A 22573-nucleotide genomic window follows, 5' to 3' on the forward strand; every position below is an offset into this window, starting at 1 on the left:
TCACCCCAGACTCGATAATGACAAAGTGACTCCTGCAACAAACATCATTTTCCTTAGGCCAGCAGTGTCAAACTCATTTTAGTTTGGGGGCCCACATTTTAGAAAAAAAAAACATTGTCAAAGGGGCCGAACTAGTAAATTAATGGAATGAAAAGTGTTAGTTGGGGTATTTTTGTAGGCTCACAGATCATTGTAATTTAGGGATGTAACATTTGATTAAGAAACAATTGTCAATAAGATTTAATATCTCGTAGTGTTAATCAACTTTGAATTTTTAATTTTTGAGTTTTTTTTCCCCCCCTCAATATTTTTACCTTTAATAAGACTTAATCTCTCTTAGTGTTAATCAACTGTGAATTTTTAAAATAAAAAAGCAAAACGATTGAATTAATTCCACGAGTGACAAAAATAGCACACTAACCAGCTCGGTAGCCTAGATGGTAGGGCGCCCGCTCCGAGACTGGGAGGTCGCTGGTTCAAGCCTCGGCCGAGTCATAAGACTTACAGCATTGGTACTCATCGCCTCCCTGCTTGGCGCTCGGCATCAAGGGTTGGAATTGGGGGGTTTGGTCACATAATGACTCCCAAGACAGCAGTTGGGTCTAAAATGGCGGCGCCCTGTTTAGCTGCGGCTGCATCGGCTCGCTACAGTTTAACTATACGGGTCAGGTATATCGACATTTCGTTCTGTGTGCAAGGTTACAAAGAATGACAATAAAAGCAAATTCGATTAAATTCTAAATTCTATTCTATTAACACTAGTTTCAATGATGGATTTAATGATTTGAAAGTTTTTCTGGCTGAATATGGAAACTTTGCTGTTAGAATTCATGTCTACAATAGAAAGAAGTTATTTTTTTAAAATGTTTCTTCGTATTGCCTTAATTTGCGCCTCTGTGACTTTTATTTTAAGTGAAATAAAATCAGGATTGGTTACCTCAATATTCTCTGGTTGATTAATGGTAGTGAGCTAATAAAGCTACAGTGGGTGCTTTGGGAGTGGCGCCAGGTTTGCGTGACATAGTCAAGTCAAGTCATTTTTATTTGTATAGCCCTTAATCACAAAGAGTCTCAAAGGGCTTCACACGTTATTACACAGACTATTTTTTCAGACTATTATTACACCATCCCCTGATCTGGAACCAACATGAGGGCAAGGAAAAACTCAAAAACCTCAACATGAGGAAAATGGAGAAACCTTGAGAAGGGACCGCACATGTGGCATCCCCCTTTCAGGATGACCAGACAGCAAAGGATGTTGCAAGTCAATGTGTCTCATTTTTCTGTTGTGCTTCTCTCAGCAATGTCTCGCTGGCCACAGAAAATGACACATGTGCATTAGGCCATGCATTCTCGAGGTTGCGCTAGCCTTTAGAGCATGCAGGCTCCCCATCCCCCTGCGGTCTATTTCAATATCGCAAAAACCCCAGATGCTTTCTCTCCCACCTCTGGGCTTTGCATAACCACACAACAGTGAGCACCCTTGCTCCGTGCTTGAAAGTTAACAACATCCCCCAGGAAAGTCGAACGATGAAAAGCAATTAGGCTGTCTGCTCCCGCCATATTTAAGCAGCCAATAGTTTGACACTGGAGACTTAACTCTTATTAGTTTCTTTTGCTCTGGTTTCAGTTAGCCCTCGACAACGTCAATAAATGCCACACCGGCTCTGAGCGGCAGGCATGTATCCTGTTTATTGATACTTCACGACTTTGATTAAATTTTCAGTCGTCTATCCTTTGTGTGTTTCTTTTCTGACTTTAATGATCAAACAAGAATGAAAAGTTGCATAAAAAAGTTAATTGCCGTGGAGACCTTGATGAAGAGTTTCCAAGGCGAGAATGTTTCGAATTGACAATAAGTTGCAAGAGACTTGTTTGGAAAAAGGTATTCCTTCTTTGTTCAAAACACCACATTGGGCAAGTTGTGTTTGTTTATTAAGAGTATTTTTGGGAGAAAGTTAAAGCAGGAAATTGGAAATTATAAAACATTATATATTTTAACCCCTTAATGTTCCGCCAAAGTCGTGCCTTCACGATGTCACCAGTCACCGGGATACGTCATGCCACATATGAATGGAAAGCTTAAACTCTCACAGAAACATCACAATCAGTCTGGAAAAAGATCTCAGAAAACTCTAAAACCAGTATAACTCACCCAAAAGTTCTGTGAATTTCCACTCATGACATAATTCCCCGTAAACATGGTCTGGTAACATTCACTAGAGTATAGTGAATCCAACTGTGATAAATATTTACTTCCAAACACACAATAATGCCGACAGATTAAAAAAAAAAAAAAAAAAAATCCGCCTAAAAGCATTCCAGCACCGTTTGACGAACTTTGTTGTAATCCGCTCGTTTCGGACCATAACTAACTCCCCTTTTAAAAGAAACAGACTCGTAAAATGATTTCTAATATGGCCATTTGCCTCTGACATTTTCATTGACACCTATCTTGGCCACTTGCAAGCATTGTTTCACTGTCCTTAGCCAGTGACAAACCTTGAGGGCCTGTATTGAAAACAACGCCATGACCTAATTTTAGCTTAAAATTCTGGCGCCAACAGTGACTGATTCAAATGTGGGGTCACACATTGGTTAGCCAATGAAATTCCCCGCGTAATTTTACGAGCTATTTTGAAATCAAAGCCGAAAATAAATGTGTATACATGCAACTTGGGATCCGTTTTACGCACGATTTTCATGCGCAAGTGTGGTTCTGGAAAGAGAAGTCAAACATAAAACACAAATATTTCACAATGTCTAAAAAATGGCCAAAGTAAAATAAACGGTAGCAAAGGTTTTAGGGCTGTAAACTGGCCATCTCCAAATGGCCACTTTTGGAAACACTTTGACATACCATTAAAATGTGTAAATACAATGTTTAATTTTTCAGATTCTAGAATACATTTTCAGAAGCATTGTCCCGGAGTGGCAAAATGTTAATATACGTGGTATTTTTTTTTAAACTAATTAAAGGGGCTTTGGTACTGATCAGGAAGTAGCAAGACCCTGGGAATGATATCAGTATGACAAATCATCATTTGATGGCAGGAATAGCGTTGATCAGATCTTTTTTCACACATCGAGGAGCCCTCACTTCTTGTTTTCCTACCTCTATCCGGAGATTGAGAGTGTGTGGGCGACATCAGATTGGCCAACATCAGACGCTGAAGGGTTCTTGCAAAGTTCATGCATAAGTTCAGTGTTCTTGAACTAAAATGTGATTTTGCAAGCAAAGGGACGTTGTGTTTCTGGAAATAATTTTTTAGTTATGGGAGGTATCACGAATTCAAAAAAAGCCACAGAACTAAATTCTAAGTAGACCATCAAAACTAATGGCAAAATGGCAAAAAAATGGCTCGCATTCCCATTTGAGATGAATGTTTGCCATTGAATGAGTTAAAAAAGTCGCCCTTATACTTGTATTTTTCTGTACGTGGCCCTACACGGGGAAAAAGTTCGGATTTTTGTTCGACTCTCCATGTTTACTCTTTTGATATTTTGACTGCACTTGCCATATCAGTAGAACCCCCGTTCTGTTGTGCCATGCCATCAGGATAATGGAGCGCGTCCTACAAAAGCGTCTTCAGACATTGCTAAACGCCGGCGCGGTGGGCCCGCGGCCAAATGAGCAGCTTGTGGGTGGGAACTGTGGCCGCGCAGCCCTGAGGCAGTGTGCTTGAAAGCTGGAGTCTGGAGTCATATTTTCTGTGCCTCATTAAAACTAAGACAAACCTCCCCCTATACCCGCTCCCAACACCACCCACTCTCAGTTAGTGTGCAAACCTTGCCTGACTTTGTTAGTTGTGCGTTTTCATCATTCCCGCAGACTAACAGGTGGGAGGGCCTCTCGCTGAGCAAATGTCTGCTATAAATATATCGCTAACTCTTGAAATTACTCATCAATAAACTCTTTCCATACTGGACCTTTTCCTTCTTTGAGATCCATCCTGCTTGGGAGTAAATACGTATGAGAAGCCTCATCTATCCTTCCATCTATCTCATGCAGTCATTTTCTTCACAACTGGATCACCAAATTAAAATATAACGTAGAGGCAGACATAGCCCTGTCTGGACCAGAATGGAAACCAGACCCAATTGTGTTACGTTTCTCACAAGTTTTATTAAAGGAAAGAGGAAGGGCTGCGCCCACTATCCGGAGTTCGCTAGGCGCGGGAAGCAAGTCGCTCTCGTTGTGATCCGAACACGGAAGTGGATCTTCCGTAGCGAGCAATGGCGGTGTCAAGGACGGAAAAGCAGGAGAGCAAAAACTTGGTCTGGGTCAGAAACGGGTCGTAAGCCGAGACGGGAGAGCAGACGTGGTTGGGATTAAAAACGGGTGGTAAGTCGGAACGGGAGAGCAGACGTGGTCAGGATCAAAACAGGTCATGGCTGGAGCAGGCGGGAGCAAAAGACGGGACAGGTGGGAGTCAGGGTCAAAAAAAGCTTGCCTAGTGTTCACTGAGGTTTGCAGACGGACTGACAACAGGGGACTGACAGGACTGGGTTCAAATACTGACAGGGAGCCAATCAGAACCCGCGGCAGTTGGCGCCTAATGAGCAGGCAAAGCTGAGTCACATCGGTAATCATGACAAGCCCTCTTTTATCATTCAGTCATTCATAACGATATCATATGTGATGAATCGTTAAATGAACCACCGGCAAGGAACACTCATATGATTAAAATAATCAATAAAAATTACTTAAGGTTTGGGAGGCCAAATGAGAATTTTTATGAACTGCTACAGCGCGTTAAGAAAATAAAATAGATGAAGATTAAGTGCTGGTACATGAAGGAGGTGATGAAGTATAACCCGGGAACTTTAATCAATCATCTCCAGAATCAGTGTGCTAGGTGGTGTCTTATTTATTAACTTGGCCCGAAGGGTGACAGATGTATACATTGCATGCAAATTAATGAGCAGGGAAAACATAAAGTGGGACCTATGGAGGCTTATTAGCCAAAAACTTTAGCCAGTACATAAGGATGTGTGTGTGTGTTTTTTATAAGAGCGTAAAACGATTTACTTTGTTGTGGTAAAAAGTTCAGGCCTCCGGCATATTCCAACTGAGGGCCGTCTCATACTGTCCTTGAATGTCGGTGTTTCTGAAGCGGGGCCAATACCCAAACAACGACAAAAAAGAAAAATCCGTCAGAAACTCTTTGCCTTGTTTATCTTACACAACACTCCAGTCCGCGGGTCCACCTTGTCATTTATCCGTCTTTGATTTCACATCAGTGACCGGCAGATAGAAGTCATTACTTGAGACTATGACACACTCAATTGCCAAATATCTCATTATTGATCACAGCACTTGTTACAGTCTACTGGCGCTTGTGGCTCCCTCTTTCTGTTTTTTTGCATACTTTTCAGTTCCTGCAGTCTAATGGGACAGCGTGGCGGCTGCTCTATTGAGCCTTTGTAAACAGATGCTAGTTAAGATAAGAAAAGAAAAGGCAGACATGGAACTATTTTTCCAGCCCTTTTCTATACCGTTTATTAAAATTAGGATTGCGTATGAGCTGAAAACTGTCGTAGCTTGGGTATTTCTTGGATCTGCAGAGCATTCAGGTCTTAAGAAATGGATTGAGATACAGCTTCAGAACGTTTTTTTTGGAAGTATTCTTTTTATAGAGCTGTCGTTTCCCCTTGTATTCCTCCCCAAAAGTTGATCTGTCTTGATACCTTATCGGCCACCCGAATAATTTGAGTCTTTCTAAGACTCATGACTCTTGCTTTTCCTCTTGTATTCAAAGCCAGCACTCTTTTCCATGTTGTCGGTTTCCAAACTAACGGTTGACGATTTTTATGCTCCACAAAACAATTGATCTCATTGTCTAATGACAGCCAACTGAATTTAAATGTAAACCTGATGCCGATAAAGGTATGCCAATAGTGTCCAGCAATGCAATCTGCAACCTCAGTGGCAATGTTTAAATCTAAGCTTAAAACACACTTCTACTCTATAGCATATGAGTAACCTATATTTTTTGTTGACAATATCTGTGTATTATCTGTAATTGCAACATCCATTGCAGCCTGGTCATACTGAAAGGGGGATTACCACATGTGCGGTCCCTTCTCAAGGTTTCTTCATTTTCCTCATGTTGAGGTTTTTGAGTTTTTCCTTGCCCTCATGTTGGTTTCAGATCAGGGGATGGTGTAATAATAGTCTGTAATAATAGCCTGTGCAATAACCTGTGCAGCCCTTTGAGACTCTTTGTGATTAAGGGCTATACAAATAAAAATGACTTGACTCAATGAAGTTCACAACTCTATAAACTGTCCAATCTATTTGCCAATATCTCAAAACATAATCCGCCTGCTTTACATTTTACCTTCTCTTTTCCTAATAGTCTGAAGACCACCCTGAAGAAAAAGCTGTCGGGCGACGTGGTCAACCTTTCTGGCATTCCACTTTCGGGAAGGGATGTCCACCGCGTGGCTTTCTACCTGCAGAATGCAAGCGAGACCGTTTCAGCCGTCGACTTGAGCTTCACTGGGCTTCAGGACGAAAGCCTGCGTCTGCTCCTGCCAGCCCTGGGTGGTCTGCCTAAGTTGAATACGCTAGCCGTCAACGGCAACCGGCTGACGGTAGCCGTCCTGAAGGACCTGATGGAGGCGGTAAAAGACTCCAAAAGATTCCCAAGCCTGGCGTGGATTGACTTGGGTAACAACGTGGACATCTTCACTGTGCCACAGCCACTGCTGGTGGCCCTTCGCCGCCGCTTTGGCCTACGCAGCAGCCTGCCTACCATCTACGAGTACAGCAAGGGAAAGACTTTAAGTAGCTACCTTCCCAACATGGAGACTTCTGTGGAGGAGAACAGCGTCTATGAGGAGGGCGACGAAGCAGAGGCCGAGCGGGATGAGGATACGCTTGAACTTCACTCTTGGGGCTACACGGAGGAGAGAAAGTCCAGGAATGTGCAGGTGGCTTTCTGTGAAAGGTGATCAAAAGAAGACACATCCAAGTTTCCTGACTCTTACTGTAGTCTCCTGAACTAAAAGTCAAATGTAGTGTTGTTCCCCTGGATGTTTCCACCACGGCGATCTTGCTCTAACACCCTATTTACAAGCTGAATTATCTTCTGACATTAACAGTGTTCACTATATGACAGGGGTTTTTCAACTTAGACACATAATCAATTCAGGACATTTAACTTGCCAATAGCTCATATAAGAGCAACTGATTTAGCCCTGACTCATTGAATTGCTGACCAATCAAGAAGCTCGGCAGTCAAGTGCCTTGCTCAAGGGCACTTTACCAACCACGGATATGTTTACGCAGTCAAAATACATGGAAATATGAATTCTGACCAAAAAAAAGGAACAAAAGTTTGCTTATTTTGCATATATTTTTATTATATTGAGGTATCTCATCTTGTTTCACTTGTGGTTTAAGAAAAAAAGCCTTAAACTAAAGAAATTAATTTTGTTTAGAATAATGTTGATAAGTTTTACGCCGTTTAGGATAGTGTTGACAAAATGAGAAAAAAAACTTGAAATGGGCAAAACCATCCAAAATTTTGTAAATAATACAATTTTGCTCATTACAAGTCAAAACATTTTGTATTAAAAATAATTTGTTTTGTTTTTTTAATTTAGCCTTCAATTTTTATTCATTTTATTTTATATATTCTTAACAAAGTAAGGTTATTTTATATTTGATGAAAATACCAGTTGGGTCATAATTTATTTGGGATACCCAGAAAACAAAAACAAAAATGTTGTCAGGACCAGAACGGAAACAGGACCCAATTGCGCAGCGTTTACGTTTACGTTTATTGAAGGAAAGAGGAAAGGCTGCGCCCACGATCCGGTGTTCGCTGGAAGCGGGAAGCAAGTCGCTCTCGTACTCTGATTGTGATCCAAACACGGAAGTGGATCTTCTGTAGCGAGCGATAGCGGTGTCAGGGACGGAAAACTGGTCGGTAGCCGGGACTGGGAGAGCAAGTCGTGGTCGGGGTCGGAAACGATTCGCAAGCCAGAACGGTAGAGTAGACGTGGTCGGGAACAAAAAGGGGTCGTAATCCGGGACGGGAGAGCAGACGTGGTCAGGATCAAAACAGGTCGTAGCAAACGGGCGCAAAAACGGGACAGGAGGGAGTCAGGGTCGAAAAAGGCTTGCCTAGTATACGATGAGGTTCGCATACGGATTGACAACAGGGGATTGACAGGACTGGGTTTAAATAGTGACAGGGAACCAATCAGTACCCGCGGCGGTTGGCACCAAATAAGCGGAAACAGGTGAATCACATTGGTAATCGACATATGTAAGCTTTAAGACAAAAATGAGATATTGAATTGCCAAAATATCAAGTATTGCATTTCATTCTAGTAATGAGCTTTCAAAATAAAACAGAAACATAAATAGACAATACTTTTAAACATTTTTTACACAATGCTAATTCTCTGGTCTAAAAAAAACAGGGTACTATAATTAATTGATTATTTTTCCCAATAGGATGTAAGCTATAAAAAAATATCATTGACATTAATTTTGGAGTTTAAAAGGGCCAAAAATGCTTCACAGTTTCCCTTTGCATGTTTCCCAATAGTTGCATGGGTACTTTTCCTCCTGTGAATGTGAAAATGTTGTGTCTTCCCGTGCCCTGAAATTGTCTGTTAAGCCCAAGGTGTAGCCAGCTTATTTGCCAAAAAGTCAGCAAACACACAAAGAAAACAAATACAATAGAAATTGAAAGGATAGTATTTCTGACTGTAGCCGTGTTTAGCTATATAAACCCTTTTTGGGGATGTGGGATGCCTGTGATCTGATTTTTGTTTGGTTGGGTTCCCTCGGTTTTTTTCCCCTTCAGTAAATAGGGCGAGCCCTAGATCTTTTTGATGACGAGTTATGATGCATTCTATTTATTTGCGGGGACATGAAGGATGCCATTTCCGATCATTTGCAATTTAGGGCATGAAGTATACAGTTGAGTATTCAGATTTCTAACTGTATACTGTAGCATGTTTTTTTCAACAAGATGTTTTCTTGAAATGTACGTCACTTTATCCTTCCTCTCGTTGATGTATTGTGTACTTCTTTCTGCAGTATTGTTGATTTTGTACTGAGGTAAAGAGAAGGATGCCTGTTGTGTTGTTTGCGTGTGTTTTTGTATAATATAATTAGAGCGTATATCAGAGTAAATTAGTACCTTTTGATGCCAGATATGAAATGTTTGCTCATTTGCACTTTAATGATGGCAAGGCCGAGAATAGACTGTTTTTAATGAGTCTACGTTCACATGTAAACGAAACGTTAAAGATACACTATCCTTAAGTGATTTATTTGAGCCTTTTCTACAGATTAGGTGATGATTTGTGCTGTGCATCAACCCAAGTATGTTTTTAAGAAATCTTGTTAATGGAGATGTAGCTCACTTTGAAAATAAAAGTTATGTCTGCCTGTTGTTGCTTCCAAATAAACTGTTTTAGGTGATTGTTTTGTGGACTCTTACTATTTTGGTTATCTATACACTGCACTTTCTGGACAAATTTCAAGATGTTACCTATTGATTTATTTTATTGATGTTACCTATATTTGTGTACTGTTACCCAATACTAAATATATTGCTCCCTGGTCATCCTGGAAGGAGGATTACCACTTGTGAGGCCCCTTCTCAAGGTTTATTATTTTTCCCGGGCTGAGGTTTTGAGTTTTTCCTTGCCCGCATGTTGGTTTGAGATCAGGGCATGGTGTCATTATAACCTGTGCAGACCTTTGAGACATCTTGTAATTAAGGGCTATACAAATAAACAAGACTTGATTTATAGGGCTGAAACTACTTATTTTAATAATTGATGACTTGGTCGATAATTTTTTTTCAATTAATCGATGAATCAGATTTTTTTTAAAACACATTTTAAAGTTATTTCTCTATTCAAACACTGAAGTTTTGGACGGATCAAAAAAATTGTGCAAAAACAACAGAACAATAAAAAAAAAATCCAAGTGTTAGTCAAATAACTTATAACAAAAGATCCATACAAATGTATGCTCTACACTTGCAAATATGTTAGATACAATTTTCCTTATTCAAGATCATATTACATTTCGATCTATTATACAAATTCAATAACAAAGAAAGAGCGATAAATTTGATTTTATACGTACCAAAAGTTGTAGCCGCCCGAAATCAAAAAACAAAATACAAACACACTTTTCAAAATTTTGTCAACTAATTTGTTTTTGGTGGGTGAAATCTTTGAATTTGATAAACAATCCTAATTTGCAAATGATATATCCATAAATATGGTGTCTATAATTATTCTACTTACTGATGCCATCTTTTGGCTGAAATCATCATTGCAGCCTCTGTCAAGCTGCCTGTCTTTCTTCAGAGCGCTCAAAATAAACTTAATTTTGATTTTTCATCTTTTTTGAGGTTTGGGTGGTTATTTAGACAGTATTTCAAACAGTCCTTTTCTTAATTTGACCATTTTCGTCGTCGAATAAATTAAAACAACCAGCACCTGCGTGAAATCACTCTCCAACTACTTTACCTCTGCATCCTTTCCTCCTGCCGATAACGCTTTGTGGCTGGAACACCGATGAGAAAAGTAAGATAAAGGCATATATCATGATGAAAAGAAGGTATCAATTCTCTTTGAACGCAGTAGAAAATTCCATCCATCCATTATCTGCACCGCTTATCATCAGTAGGGGTTTCGGGGGTGCTGGAGCCCATCTCAGCTGTCTTCGGGCAGTGGGCAGGGGACATCCTGAACTGGTTGCCAGCCAGTCGCAGGGCACACAGAGGCAGGCAATTCGCCCGCTCATTCACACCTAGGGACAATTTGGTCCGGCCAATTAACCTGACAAGCATTTTTTTGGAATGTGGGAGGAAACCGGAGTGCCCGAAGGAAACCCACACAAGCACGGGGAGAACATGCAAACTCCACACAGGAGGGTCGATCTCATGACCTCAGACCTGTGCCGCACACGCGCTAACCACTGCGCCGCCGTGCTGCACCAGTAGCAAATTGTTAACACGTAATCGTGAAAATATATATTTTCAAACTTTTTAAGGATACCTCAAACTACATACCGCACCTTTAAGAAGCATCCCCTTGTGTTGAGTTAAACATGTAATCACTATTAATTTTAACTATTTTTTTAATCTATTTTCTGATTATTATTTCTTTCTGTATTCCTTCAGCATTTTCTGTTCCCTTGAAAATGTTAACTTTAAAGTACTTAACTGTTTCATGCAAATTTTGTTTTGTTATTTGTATATCCCTATCCCTATAACTTCACAACGAAATGCGGTGCACTTATTTGCATTCATTTAATGAGCTTGGTGGCTCTATAATCAATTTTATCGATGCGTTGCTGCAGCCCTAGTATACAACACACACTTCAGGTTTTTTTCGGAAAGTTATGACCAAATGTTGATAGCCTTTGACTTTTGCAGTAATTTTAAACAAGCTATATCCAATCAATTTGAGAAAAAAAAACACGATTCAATGTTTAACTGGCTACATAATAAACATAATCTTAACATTGTATCACCAATCACTTGTTTGTGTGTTAAGAGCTTGCAAAATGCTGACAGGCCTTCTAGTCTTCCTCCTCCCCCTTCCCCTATCGGCACGTTTGCATGTCAGCGTTTCATCTGTTGTGTGTGAAGAAGTGTCGCCCTGAGCTGACCTGTCATGGGAAGAAGAATGCCAACATCCAGCCAGCGAAGCGTTTTCTCTCCGGGTGAGTAGATTCTGTAACCATGCGTCTTCATTCAGATTCCTGTTGCCCCTTGAAATGAAGAAGGGAGATGTCAGATGGGAAATGTTTTAGAAAACACAGCAGGGGGAGGAGGGGTTCCCAGTAAAAAATAAATATATAAACCTGCACATATTCACAGTTTACCGATCTCTTAACCGTCAGAGTCGTTGGGGCACCTGGATGTTTTTAGGCTAGGGGTTTGCTCCCCAAACATAGTCCTGGTTTCCATGGTTTCCAGTAGCAGGAGAAGCCTCTTAAACTGGCTGATACAGAATATGTATCATCTGGTCGTCGTTGTTTTTTAATGCTACTAGCGGCGTAAGACAATCTTAATCATAGATCCTAAAAAAATATTTTGTCCGCATGGATATAAACGAAAGGGGAGAGTCATGTATTCATCGAGTGTTGTGGGATGTACTTTCTTTCCCGACTAGCACAATACAGTACAGCCCTGGAATACAGTTAACCCACCTGAAGAGGTTTTTATTTTGCAATATAGAATGAGATGCTTTTGGGCCCCCTTCTTTTTGGCATTTTCTCTACATGGACACAAACAAGAACAGATTTTTTTTGGGTGGGAATGAGTGGTTTTTGCAATCAGCGTAGTGCAATTAAACTTTCTCTCCTGACTAACATGACAATACAGTAGACCCCCCCGTATACGGCGTTTTTACTTTGCATTGCCCTCAGGGTTCAGAAATCGCATTTTTGAACCCTAACCCCTCACACAACACAATTTTCTCTATCGCGTATTAGTTGTCCCTGTGTGCCCTGCGACTGGCTGGCAACCAGTTCACAGTGTCCCCTGCCCACTGCCCCGAAGATAGCTGGGATGGGCTCGAGCACCCCACCCCCACCTCCTTTCAAGATGGCGACTGCGCATGGATACATGCTTGCGGCGAGCTCTCCAGCTAATCTTCTATTTATTGCCGTTCTCTTGTCTTTTTTGCTTTCACTTTTGGACACATGTGTGGCCAAAAACACTTACAGTAGGGACGAACTTATTCGGTTGGGTGGGCGTCTAAATTTCGATTATTCGGGCACTTTTTATACCGCCCATGATATACCGAGCGAACTTCAAAGAGACCCGGCATCCTTGTGGACAACTATTCCTCTTAAAAAACGGCGGCGGCGGCCCCGTAAAGAAAGAAAGCAGAAACGTGGTTGCCGTGCAGGTAGATGTGTGAAGCGTGTGAAGTCCAAGCAGCAAGATGGACGCGAGGATGTAACTATTTCCACCATTCATTCCTCGCCGGACAACCGACGCTTTGAACTCAGCGCTCACGAGCGGCCACAACGCCGGGAGCTTTTGAAGATCTCGACAAAGACTACAAAGAGTTCAGCTAAGTCAAATGATTCAGCAAAGCTGAAATTTGGTCTGTTAAATATTAGATCGCTTGCTCCAAAAGCTTTACTTGTTGATAACATTATTCGTGATTATAAACTTAACTGTATGGGTCTTTGTGAAACGTGGTTACGCCCGGATGAGCACTTAGCGCTAAATTATGCCTCTCCCCCAGACTACGAGAGTAGTCATATAGCACGCACGCTGAAAAGAGGTGGTGGTGTTGCGCTAATCTCTGAAAAATCGCTCAAATTTAATACACGTACCTCTAATAATTACAAAACGTTTGAGGCTCTTGTGATGCGGTCCCCTCAATTGTCAATTGATGTAATAACTATCTATCGCGCACCTGGGCCATACACAACTTTCTTAGACGAATTTGCTGAACTTTTGTCTGAACTAGTAACCTATGCAGACAAAATTATAATTATGGGAGACTTTAACATTCATATGAACTCCCCACACAGTTCACTTACTATTGCGTTTAGTTCTCTAATTGATGCATTTGGTTTTACTCAACTGGTTGACTTGCCAACCCATAAAAATGGGAACACGCTAGACTTGATTCTGACTCGAGGAGTTTTAACCTCAAACATTATGGTGCTACCGTGTACTACTGTTATCTCTGATCATTATTTAGTGACATTTGAGGTGCTAACTAAATGTAAAGTTAATAAAGCTGAGGGATCTAGCGGACGCAATATAAGCACTGGCACAGTTTCTGAGCTCTTTGAACTCCTTCCTGGAGCAGTTGCGTCCTTTCCTAAATACAATGGCTCGATTGACTCACTCATGAATGAGTTCAATACCACCCTGACTAGTGTGCTGGATTCAATAGCGCCCATAAAACTAAAATCACGTCCTAAAAGACGCACACCTTGGTTTACTGAGGAAACTAGAACCCTTAAAAAAGAATGCAGGAAATGGGAGAGAAAATGGCGCGCTACCAAGCTTGAGGTTTTCCATCAAACCTGGTGTGACAGCTTGTTAAAGTATAAAGCGGCCCTTGCCTCTGCAAAATCGGCCTACCTTTCGAAGGTGATTGCGTCTCAAAAGAACAACCCCAAAGCCCTTTTTGACACTGTAGCATCGCTTACAAGGCAACAGCCTATCGCAGACAGTTCGACACACTCTGCTCAGGACTTAATGGTCTTCTTCACTAAGAAGATTCAATGCATACAGGAAGAAATTGCAAAAGATATTGTTAGTACCACACGTATTAAAGGACTGAAATTTACAGATGCACGACAGGGTGGCTGCCCTGGGAAAATGGCCGGTTTTAGTGAACTGTCACTTGATGATCTCAAACAAGTGGTGAATGCGGCCAAACCGACAACTTGCCAGTTCGACCCGCTCCCAGGTTCACTTATTAAAAGTCTTTTTAGCGTCCTTGGGCCTTCAGTTCTAAATATTATAAATACATCACTCTCCTCAGGTGTAGTTCCAGCAGCTTTTAAGTCCGCCGTTATTAAACCCACACTGAAACGACCCAACCTTGATCCAGAAATATTAAGTAATTACAGACCTGTGTCAAACCTACCTTTCCTCTCTAAAGTACTCGAAAGAGTAGTGGCACAGCAGCTGAATGCTTTCATATCGGAGAATAACCTTTTTGAATCCATGCAATCAGGATTCAGGGCTAACCACTCTACTGAGACAGCTCTGATCAAGGTAACAAATGATCTCCTAATGTCAATGGATTCTGGCGCTTCATCACTTTTGCTGCTGCTGGATCTTAGTGCTGCTTTTGACACAGTGCGCCACAATATCCTACTAGAACGGTTGGAAAAATGGATTGGTCTCTCAGGAGCTGTCCTCTCGTGGTTCAAATCCTACCTCTCAGATAGGACACACTGTGTTAAATATGGTGAAACGACATCTGAGCCCTTTAATGTTACCTGCGGTGTTCCGCAGGGTTCAGTGCTCGGCCCCCTACTTTTCAACATTTACATGCTTCCGTTAGGTGATATTATTCGCAAGTACAACATCAGCTTCCATTGCTATGCAGACGACACTCAACTATATCTTCCGTTGGAGGAATCTTCCACACTAAACTGTGGAAATTTGGAGGCCTGTCTCACTGAGATAAAAGAGTGGATGTCACTCAACTTCTTGCGTCTTAACTCTGAAAAGACTGAAATGTTAGTCATTGGTCCTTCTAAATGCCGGGACTTATTCTCAAAAACTGCTGTGAACATTGACAAATGTCACATCACACAGAGTGACTCAGTTAAAAATTTAGGTGTCATATTTGACCCTGAACTATCCTTTGAGATGCATGTAAAACAAATTACTAGAACTGCCTTCTTCCATCTTCGCAACATTGCTAAAATCCGTTCAATACTGTCTCAGTCTGATGCGGAAACATTAATTCATGCATTTGTTACCTCCCGTCTCGATTACTGCAATGCACTACTCTCCGGTCTCCCGAAGTCCAGAATCAAGTCTCTTCAGCTAGTACAAAATGCCGCAGCGAGGCTCTTAACCAGGACAAAAAAGTACGATCACATAACACCGATTTTGGCTAACCTGCATTGGCTCCCAGTTAGCCAAAGATGTGACTTCAAAGTTCTCTTAGTATTGTACAAAATCATACATGGACTTGCTCCCTCTTATCTTTCAGATCTGATCTGCCACTATGTCCCGGGCCGAAGCCTACGATCTGAGAGTGCTGGTCTTCTGATGATCCCGAGAGCAAAGAAGTCTTCTGCTGGTTCGAGAGCGTTCTCCATCCGGGCACCGGTGCTGTGGAATGCTCTTCCCCCTGAGATTCGATCTGCAACCTCAGTGGAAATGTTTAAATCTAAACTTAAAACTCACTTCTACTCCATTGCATACGAATAACCTACTCCTCTTGTCGGTTGAAAATAGTTTGTGTAATATAGTGTAACAATCTGTGAAGCCCTTTGAGACTCTTCGTGATTTAGGGCTATACAAATAAAAATGACTTGACTTGACTTGACTTGACCCTACTGAGGACAAGTGGTGCAGATAATGAATGAATGAATGAATGAAAAAACAATCAACATTAGTAAACAATGTACCGTAAATTCCGGACTATAAGCCGCTACTTTTTTTTCAAACTTTCAACCCTGCGGCTTATTCAGTGATGCGGCCAATTTATGTAATTTTTCTAACAGCCGCCAGCGGCGCTCGAGTACAAGAAGTAAGATTTAGACTGCAACTTTTTAGCTTGTGCACAAATTAAATCAGCGTAGACATATCTTCATCATGCAAATTACAAAAAGAAAGGCACATGACGCAACATTCAAGCTAAACGCAATCGGGCAGTCCGATATAGAAGTAAACAGAGCTATCGCGCGCAAATTTTACTTAGCGAGCGTGCGTCTATATGACAAAGACTCTTTTCCAGACCAAAGGAAGACAACTTTGATGACGTCAGCTATAAGGAGGAAGATGAGGACCGTGCTTACTACAAGCACGGTATGTTTTTTTAACAGAGCTGTTTGCTGTGTTGCGAGCATGTTCCTAGTAGAGTTTTGCTACCATTCACAGGCACGGTTTGGGATGAAAGTTATAATATTATTATTAAAGCTTTGAAAACTCTCTTGGTGTACCGTCTTTCTTTGTAAATATGTGTAACCATTAGTATAATATGTATTTGCAACTGTATATTATTGTAATGTATTTATTTTAGAAACTTAGTCTGATATATTTTGTACGAGCAAATGAGAAAGAAACGTGGGCTGACGGGAAGTGGAATAAAGGTGAGACGTGTTTGTGGATGCGGCCGACAATAGTAGATATATATTTTTCCCACCCTTACCTTTGGAAATATACACTTTTTTCCTTGGATTACTTTCAACAGGCACCTGGACTCTGCAGATCTGCATTAAATGTTAAGTACCGGTATCATTTTCCGTTTACTTTGACGGCTGTGTTTTTGGACTGTATCGGGTATGGGTTAATTTCATGTTTGTATTGCGTTTTTTCAATGTGGGCGCATGCGGCTAATATATAGGTGCGGCTTGTGTATGTACAAAATCAGTTTCCCCCCCGAAATGTGGTGGGTGCGGCTTATAATCAGGTGCGCGCGGCTTATAATCAGGTGCGCTCTATAGTCCGGAATTTACGATATTTGTAATCGCCATCTTAACTATATGACAGTCGCCATTTTGAATGGGGTCATTATCCGAAAAGATGCGACGTAAACAACTCAATGGAGAGCGAAAACAACTTAATTCAAAGTATTGCAACGCCTTTGATTGTCAGTGACGTTAACGCCAACGTAACAGCAGAAATCCTAATTAGTTGAATAACCACACAACTGAGAAATTATCGCCGTTGCGTAACGGTGTTATTTATAACCGTTATTTCCAATACTGTTCACAACAGACCTTTGTGAGGACAGGACCCAGCTTAGGCAGGTGGTATGATAAGATAAGGGCAGACTCATAAAAGCAATCAGAACACCACTTGGAAACAATGTTAAAAAAATATAACCACTGAATGAATGGATACATTGAAACAGCAAATGAAAACAGTAAGTAAATACTTCATTCGGTTAAGCATAACGTGCATTTATTACAACTAAATGAGTATTGTAACGATCATATTAATGTTTATATGATAAAACAAATAAATAGGTGGAAAACTAATAAAATCATGACTACAGGTACATATTCAGTAAAACGTTTTAATAATCTGACTAACTAACTTTCTTACATGACTTTAAGAACCATAACTCTCAACTGACCTCGCCTAATAAACCAACTCAATTTATACGACATACAAAAATCCATGAACACAAAAAAATGCATCGAAAAAATTTAAATACTCACCTTTCATTTTGTATTAGGGACACAAGGAGAATTTATATCTCAAAACTAACCAGAAGAGCGTATTTTGGGGGGTTTTCCTTCTTCATATTGTGATGCTGGTTCATTTCTGTAGAGTTGAAAATGTATAAAAGGGCAACGACACCATCTGGTGGCTTAATAATGTTTTGCGGGGCTATGGGTTAAAAGTAAAATTAGGAAGGTTGTAAGTAAACGTGATGCAGAGATAAAGGAAGAGACAGAAAACTAATGGACGTCTTTGGATATTTTACTTTGCTAACATTTTCTTAAGAAACTCACGATCTATGTAAATAAACTGAAACTTTGGAAAATAAATGGTCTGATTACCTTTCTGTAAGAATTATCATATTTTATCTTGATATCTCACCCTTTGCGTACGTAAAGGACAATGATTTATGATTTGCAAATACTTACTCAAATAAAATCCTTATCTCTGTCAAAAATCCTGTCTTCTTGGTGGCAACAATTACTCCCTGGCCAGTTAATATCCTGAAAAGATGTAGTCCAAGGTCAAAATGTGATGAAATGTGAACGAAACACAATTTAGTAATTATTTGTTTAATCTATCTGACTAAGAATAAAGGTGGGTAAAGCCTAAATTGCACTGGAGACTTTCTAAAAGCCATTTCTATTTTTTTTCCGGACTGATCCTTTATCACCGTTAAGGTTTTGACATTACAACTAGCCAGTATGATTTTTAAGTAGGAAGAAAAGAATGGTATAAAAAAAAAAATGGCTTGGAAGAACTGTGCAAACACACAGGGATGACAAAAACTTCAATACAAAGCTTCAATGTATACTGATTTGAACCTTTTCAAAACGTAATCTTGGCATGAAACAGTGTCTTAAAACCCCTCAGTTACTAAGTATAAGGCTGTGTTTTTACGTGTTATTTCATCAATTAAACTGTAATGTAGTATTAATAATAAAAATATGAAAGCCACAAGTGATGCAACATGTGATGGAACATAATATTTTTCCCCTAGTATCAGTATTGCTGAAGCCCATCTCATCTCTGAAGAGCAGGATGACATTTTACACCAAAAAACAACAGCAACCAGATGATGAAGGTGCTGTAACAGAGTATGATCGGGAAGTTCCTCCTGCTACTGGTAAATGTGGAAACCAGTACTGTTTAATGTGGGTGAGCACACCCCTTGCAAAAGAAATCGACCTGGAGAGGGTGCAGCGTCGCTAGGATGTACTGTGGTGCCCCTACAAGCCTCGCGTTATAGGGATCCGTGAGTAAAATTTACTGCTGAAAGTCTTTGTAAATATGTTTTTGTTTTCTGTCGGTTATTCCTCACATACTGGAATTGGTTATTAAGTATGATGCTATATTGTATTTATCAAAAAAGTAGATAATTTATGAACCATTACTACTATTACTAATATTATCAGGTAGTGATTTTAGCCCACAATTCACTACACTTATTTAAAATGGCACCTCCTTTGGTTAGTCACAGAAAATTGATTTAAATTGCCTCTGCTGTTTTCTAGTAACTTGATAATTTATATTAGAAACACAAAGATAGAGATTAATGCATCAGGTAAACATGTCAACATTCCACAGGTAAAGAAAGACAAAATTCAGCACTAAAACTACAACGAACAAAAATCGTCTTTGATGTCTCTATAGTGCGCTTATATCTCTTCCAAAGTGTGTCAGTGCTGGCCCGGGGGACTCGGAACATATTTAGAGCAAAATGGCTGTGAAATTCAACCAACGGCGGGTCACTATTGATGTGATATGGCATAAAGAATTTCAAAGGGGCATTTGCATCATTTCTGTGCTTGCCTGCAGTGATACTGCTGCTGCACAAGATGGAGTCTGCTACCCAAATGTGGCTAATCATTATCAAGAATGAGCTGCTGGAATAATATTCCTCTCCTGGGGCACACTTGGCCCTGGATGATGATAGGGATTAGGATGAGGAAACGAGGACAATAAAAAGAAACTGCCAAAATCCAACAATTTAAAGTTCACTCATTTAAATCAACCAACAATACTGTCAAAATGCCCAGAGAAATGGACAAAATGAAATTGTATAACATGATTCATTTGTAACAGATTATTTACTGAAAAACGTTTCCCAGAATATTTAGAATTCATCAGTCATCAAAGCAGGCTCAACAAACATTCTCAGCAACATCACAGTGCACACTCACGGTAGGGGACCACTTCCTGTGGTGTGTCTTAAGCAAGTACAGCCTGGCGGTGCCCATACCTCTCCAGGCTGTTTTTTTTGGGTAGGGGTTTGCTCCCCCCCATAAAAAAACTTATAGTACTGATTTACATGTTTAGCAGTAGCACAAGAAGCCTCCTGATCTGACTCAAATACAGCACCTTTATTATCTGGTCGCCGTTGTTCTTCAGTGCAAAGCATCAGCCCACTCTCCAAAGAGAAGCCGGACCTTCGCATTGCTGGGAAGCGACGTGACGATACTAATACTAGAACCTTAATCACTGGGAAAAAAACTTTGACTATCTTATCATCATATGCATTGTGTGACTTAATACACTGCAAAAAAATAAATTCTGACCCTATTGGCAGAACATTTGGCTCTTTTTAGGCATAGTTTAAACTATTTTAAGATAAAAGCTTCAGCCTAATCCCTTTAAGCACATGCGTATGTATGATATTATTGTATAATCAGCTAATTTTTGTGCACATATTTTGTTTTTCCCTTTTGTTTATTAATTACTGATGCTGTTTTTAGGGCTGTGCCTAAATAAAGTAAATAATTAAACACATAAATAGTGTATCTTGTTTTGCTTTTGAAAAAATATTTTCAACAAAAATAAAAATACTAATTACAAATGTAGCATCTGCTGGATAAGAAGTTTGATCTGGTCTCCCAAATAAAATAAGAAAAGCTGATTAAAAAAAGCAAAATTAACTCATTGAGTCAACTGTTGATATTTTTGCAATTTTCAACCAAAATAAAAAGAAACTGAAATAAGGCAAACTATCTGAAATATTCTATATTAAACAACCTAGCTTTTTTAAATATACATTGGCTTATTTTACTACAAATTATTTTTGACAAATTATTACTGGAGAAATAAAATCACATTATTTTCACATTAAACCGCAAGAGGGCGCTCTAAGCACGTGTTGATCATATCAAAATGGCCTGCTTTGTTCCCTGTGTTGTTATGCGTTTTTTGGCTGGTGCGATTTATAATCTTTGTTGTTACTATGTTATTCACGGATAGATTAAACGCCTGGGCTGTCAGGGCAACACATCTTCTGGTGTGTATTTTGCAAGTACAACCTGGCAGCTCCCATCCCTCTCCAGGCCAAGTTTGTTATTACCAGGTTATTATTGGAAGTAAGGTTGAAAAAACCTCAATCAACCCCCAAAATTATTTCACTAGAAAATCAGTATAATCCAGCACTGGGGAGCTATTTTCAGGGGGGGTCTGCGGGCACCTCAACTGTCCTTAAGGGGCACCCTTGTGCTTGCAGGTACCATGTTGGAGACCCATGGTCTGTGAAGAACAATATTACGTCAACGCTGTAAGACCTACTAGTCCCCTTAATATAGTCCATAAAAATCCTCTGTGACCGACCTGGTGACATCAATTCTCGAGACTTGTGATAACAGCTTTTTAAGACATCACACTCCCAGGTAAAACAACAAATAACAGAACACTAGTTTCCATACTCCCTGCTGTGCTCCACTTATGGATAATCATGAAGGACAAGAAAAAGAGGGCCGCTAGATATAAGATTCGGAAATCTGGACACCTTTTTTTGTATTTTTAGAGAGTGTGGGCGCCATTAGGAAGCTCCCTCTTCCCCAAAGGTAAGTCTTGGAATTAGAAGAGAAAAACAAACAGCGTAAAAGGCCCAGTACCCATCTACAGACAGATGGAAAAAAGGCCATCCTCTGTTGTGACTCCACTTGATACTATACCACGAGTCGCCAGTTTGCACTAAGGTGCACCTACAGCAGTATAGAAACCGTGCAAAAATGCTTTCATTTAGAGCTTTCACATTTATAGTAGCATTTGCCATCCATCCATCAATTATCTGCACCGCTTATCCTCAGTAGGGTCGCAGGGGGTGCTGGAGCCCATCCCAGCCACCTTCAGGCAGTGGGCAGGGGACACCCTGAACTGGTTGCCAGCCAGTCGCAGGGAACACAGAGACAGAAAACTCACTCGCTCATTCACACCTAAGGACAATTTGGACCGGCCAATTAACCTGACATACATGTTATTGGAATATGGGAAGAAACCGGAGTGCCCGGAGGAAACCCACGCAAGCACGAAGACAACATGCAAACTCCAAACAAGGCGGTTTGATCTTGTGATCTTGCCGCGGACGCGCTAACCACTTAGACGCTGTGCCGCCCAGTGTTTGTCATATTTTGATGAATAGAATTGTCCAAAATGTAATTGATCACAATGTAGTGTACATTGTACACAACAAGATCCGATGTTGTAATCCAGGATACACATGTAATAAAAAACTTTAATGGTGCTCTTCGGAATTTGAAACATCGCCTGGATTTCTTAGACACACTTGAATAAACTCTTCTTTTTTGGCTTTTGGGTTGGCGTTAGGAATGTATTTGAAACAGGCCATTTTCATGCTACACTAACAAAAAACTGCAATGGCGAGCACATTGTCTTTCTGCATTGTTATTATGACTAATGTTGTT

The 22573-nt window shown here is 40.3% G+C and overlaps 1 protein-coding gene across 1 annotated transcript in view; it reads left to right on the plus strand.

Moving 5' to 3' along the window:
• Window positions 1-9451, plus strand: part of LOC148350302 (leucine-rich repeat-containing protein 75B-like) — a 92244-nt gene extending 82793 nt beyond the window's left edge. Inside the window, exon 3 of the mRNA XM_088355828.1 lies at window positions 6363-9451. Coding sequence (XP_088211954.1) covers window positions 6363-6960 — 598 coding nt within the window. The 3' untranslated portion in view covers window positions 6961-9451. The remainder of the gene's footprint in view (window positions 1-6362) is intronic.
• Window positions 9452-22573: the final 13122 nt, after the last annotated feature.

Source organism: Urocampus carinirostris, chromosome 16, assembly GCF_059441175.1.
Source record: "Urocampus carinirostris isolate Australia breed hairy pipefish chromosome 16, RoL_Ucar_1.0, whole genome shotgun sequence".
In the NCBI taxonomy this organism is placed as follows: Eukaryota; Metazoa; Chordata; class Actinopteri; order Syngnathiformes; family Syngnathidae; genus Urocampus; species Urocampus carinirostris.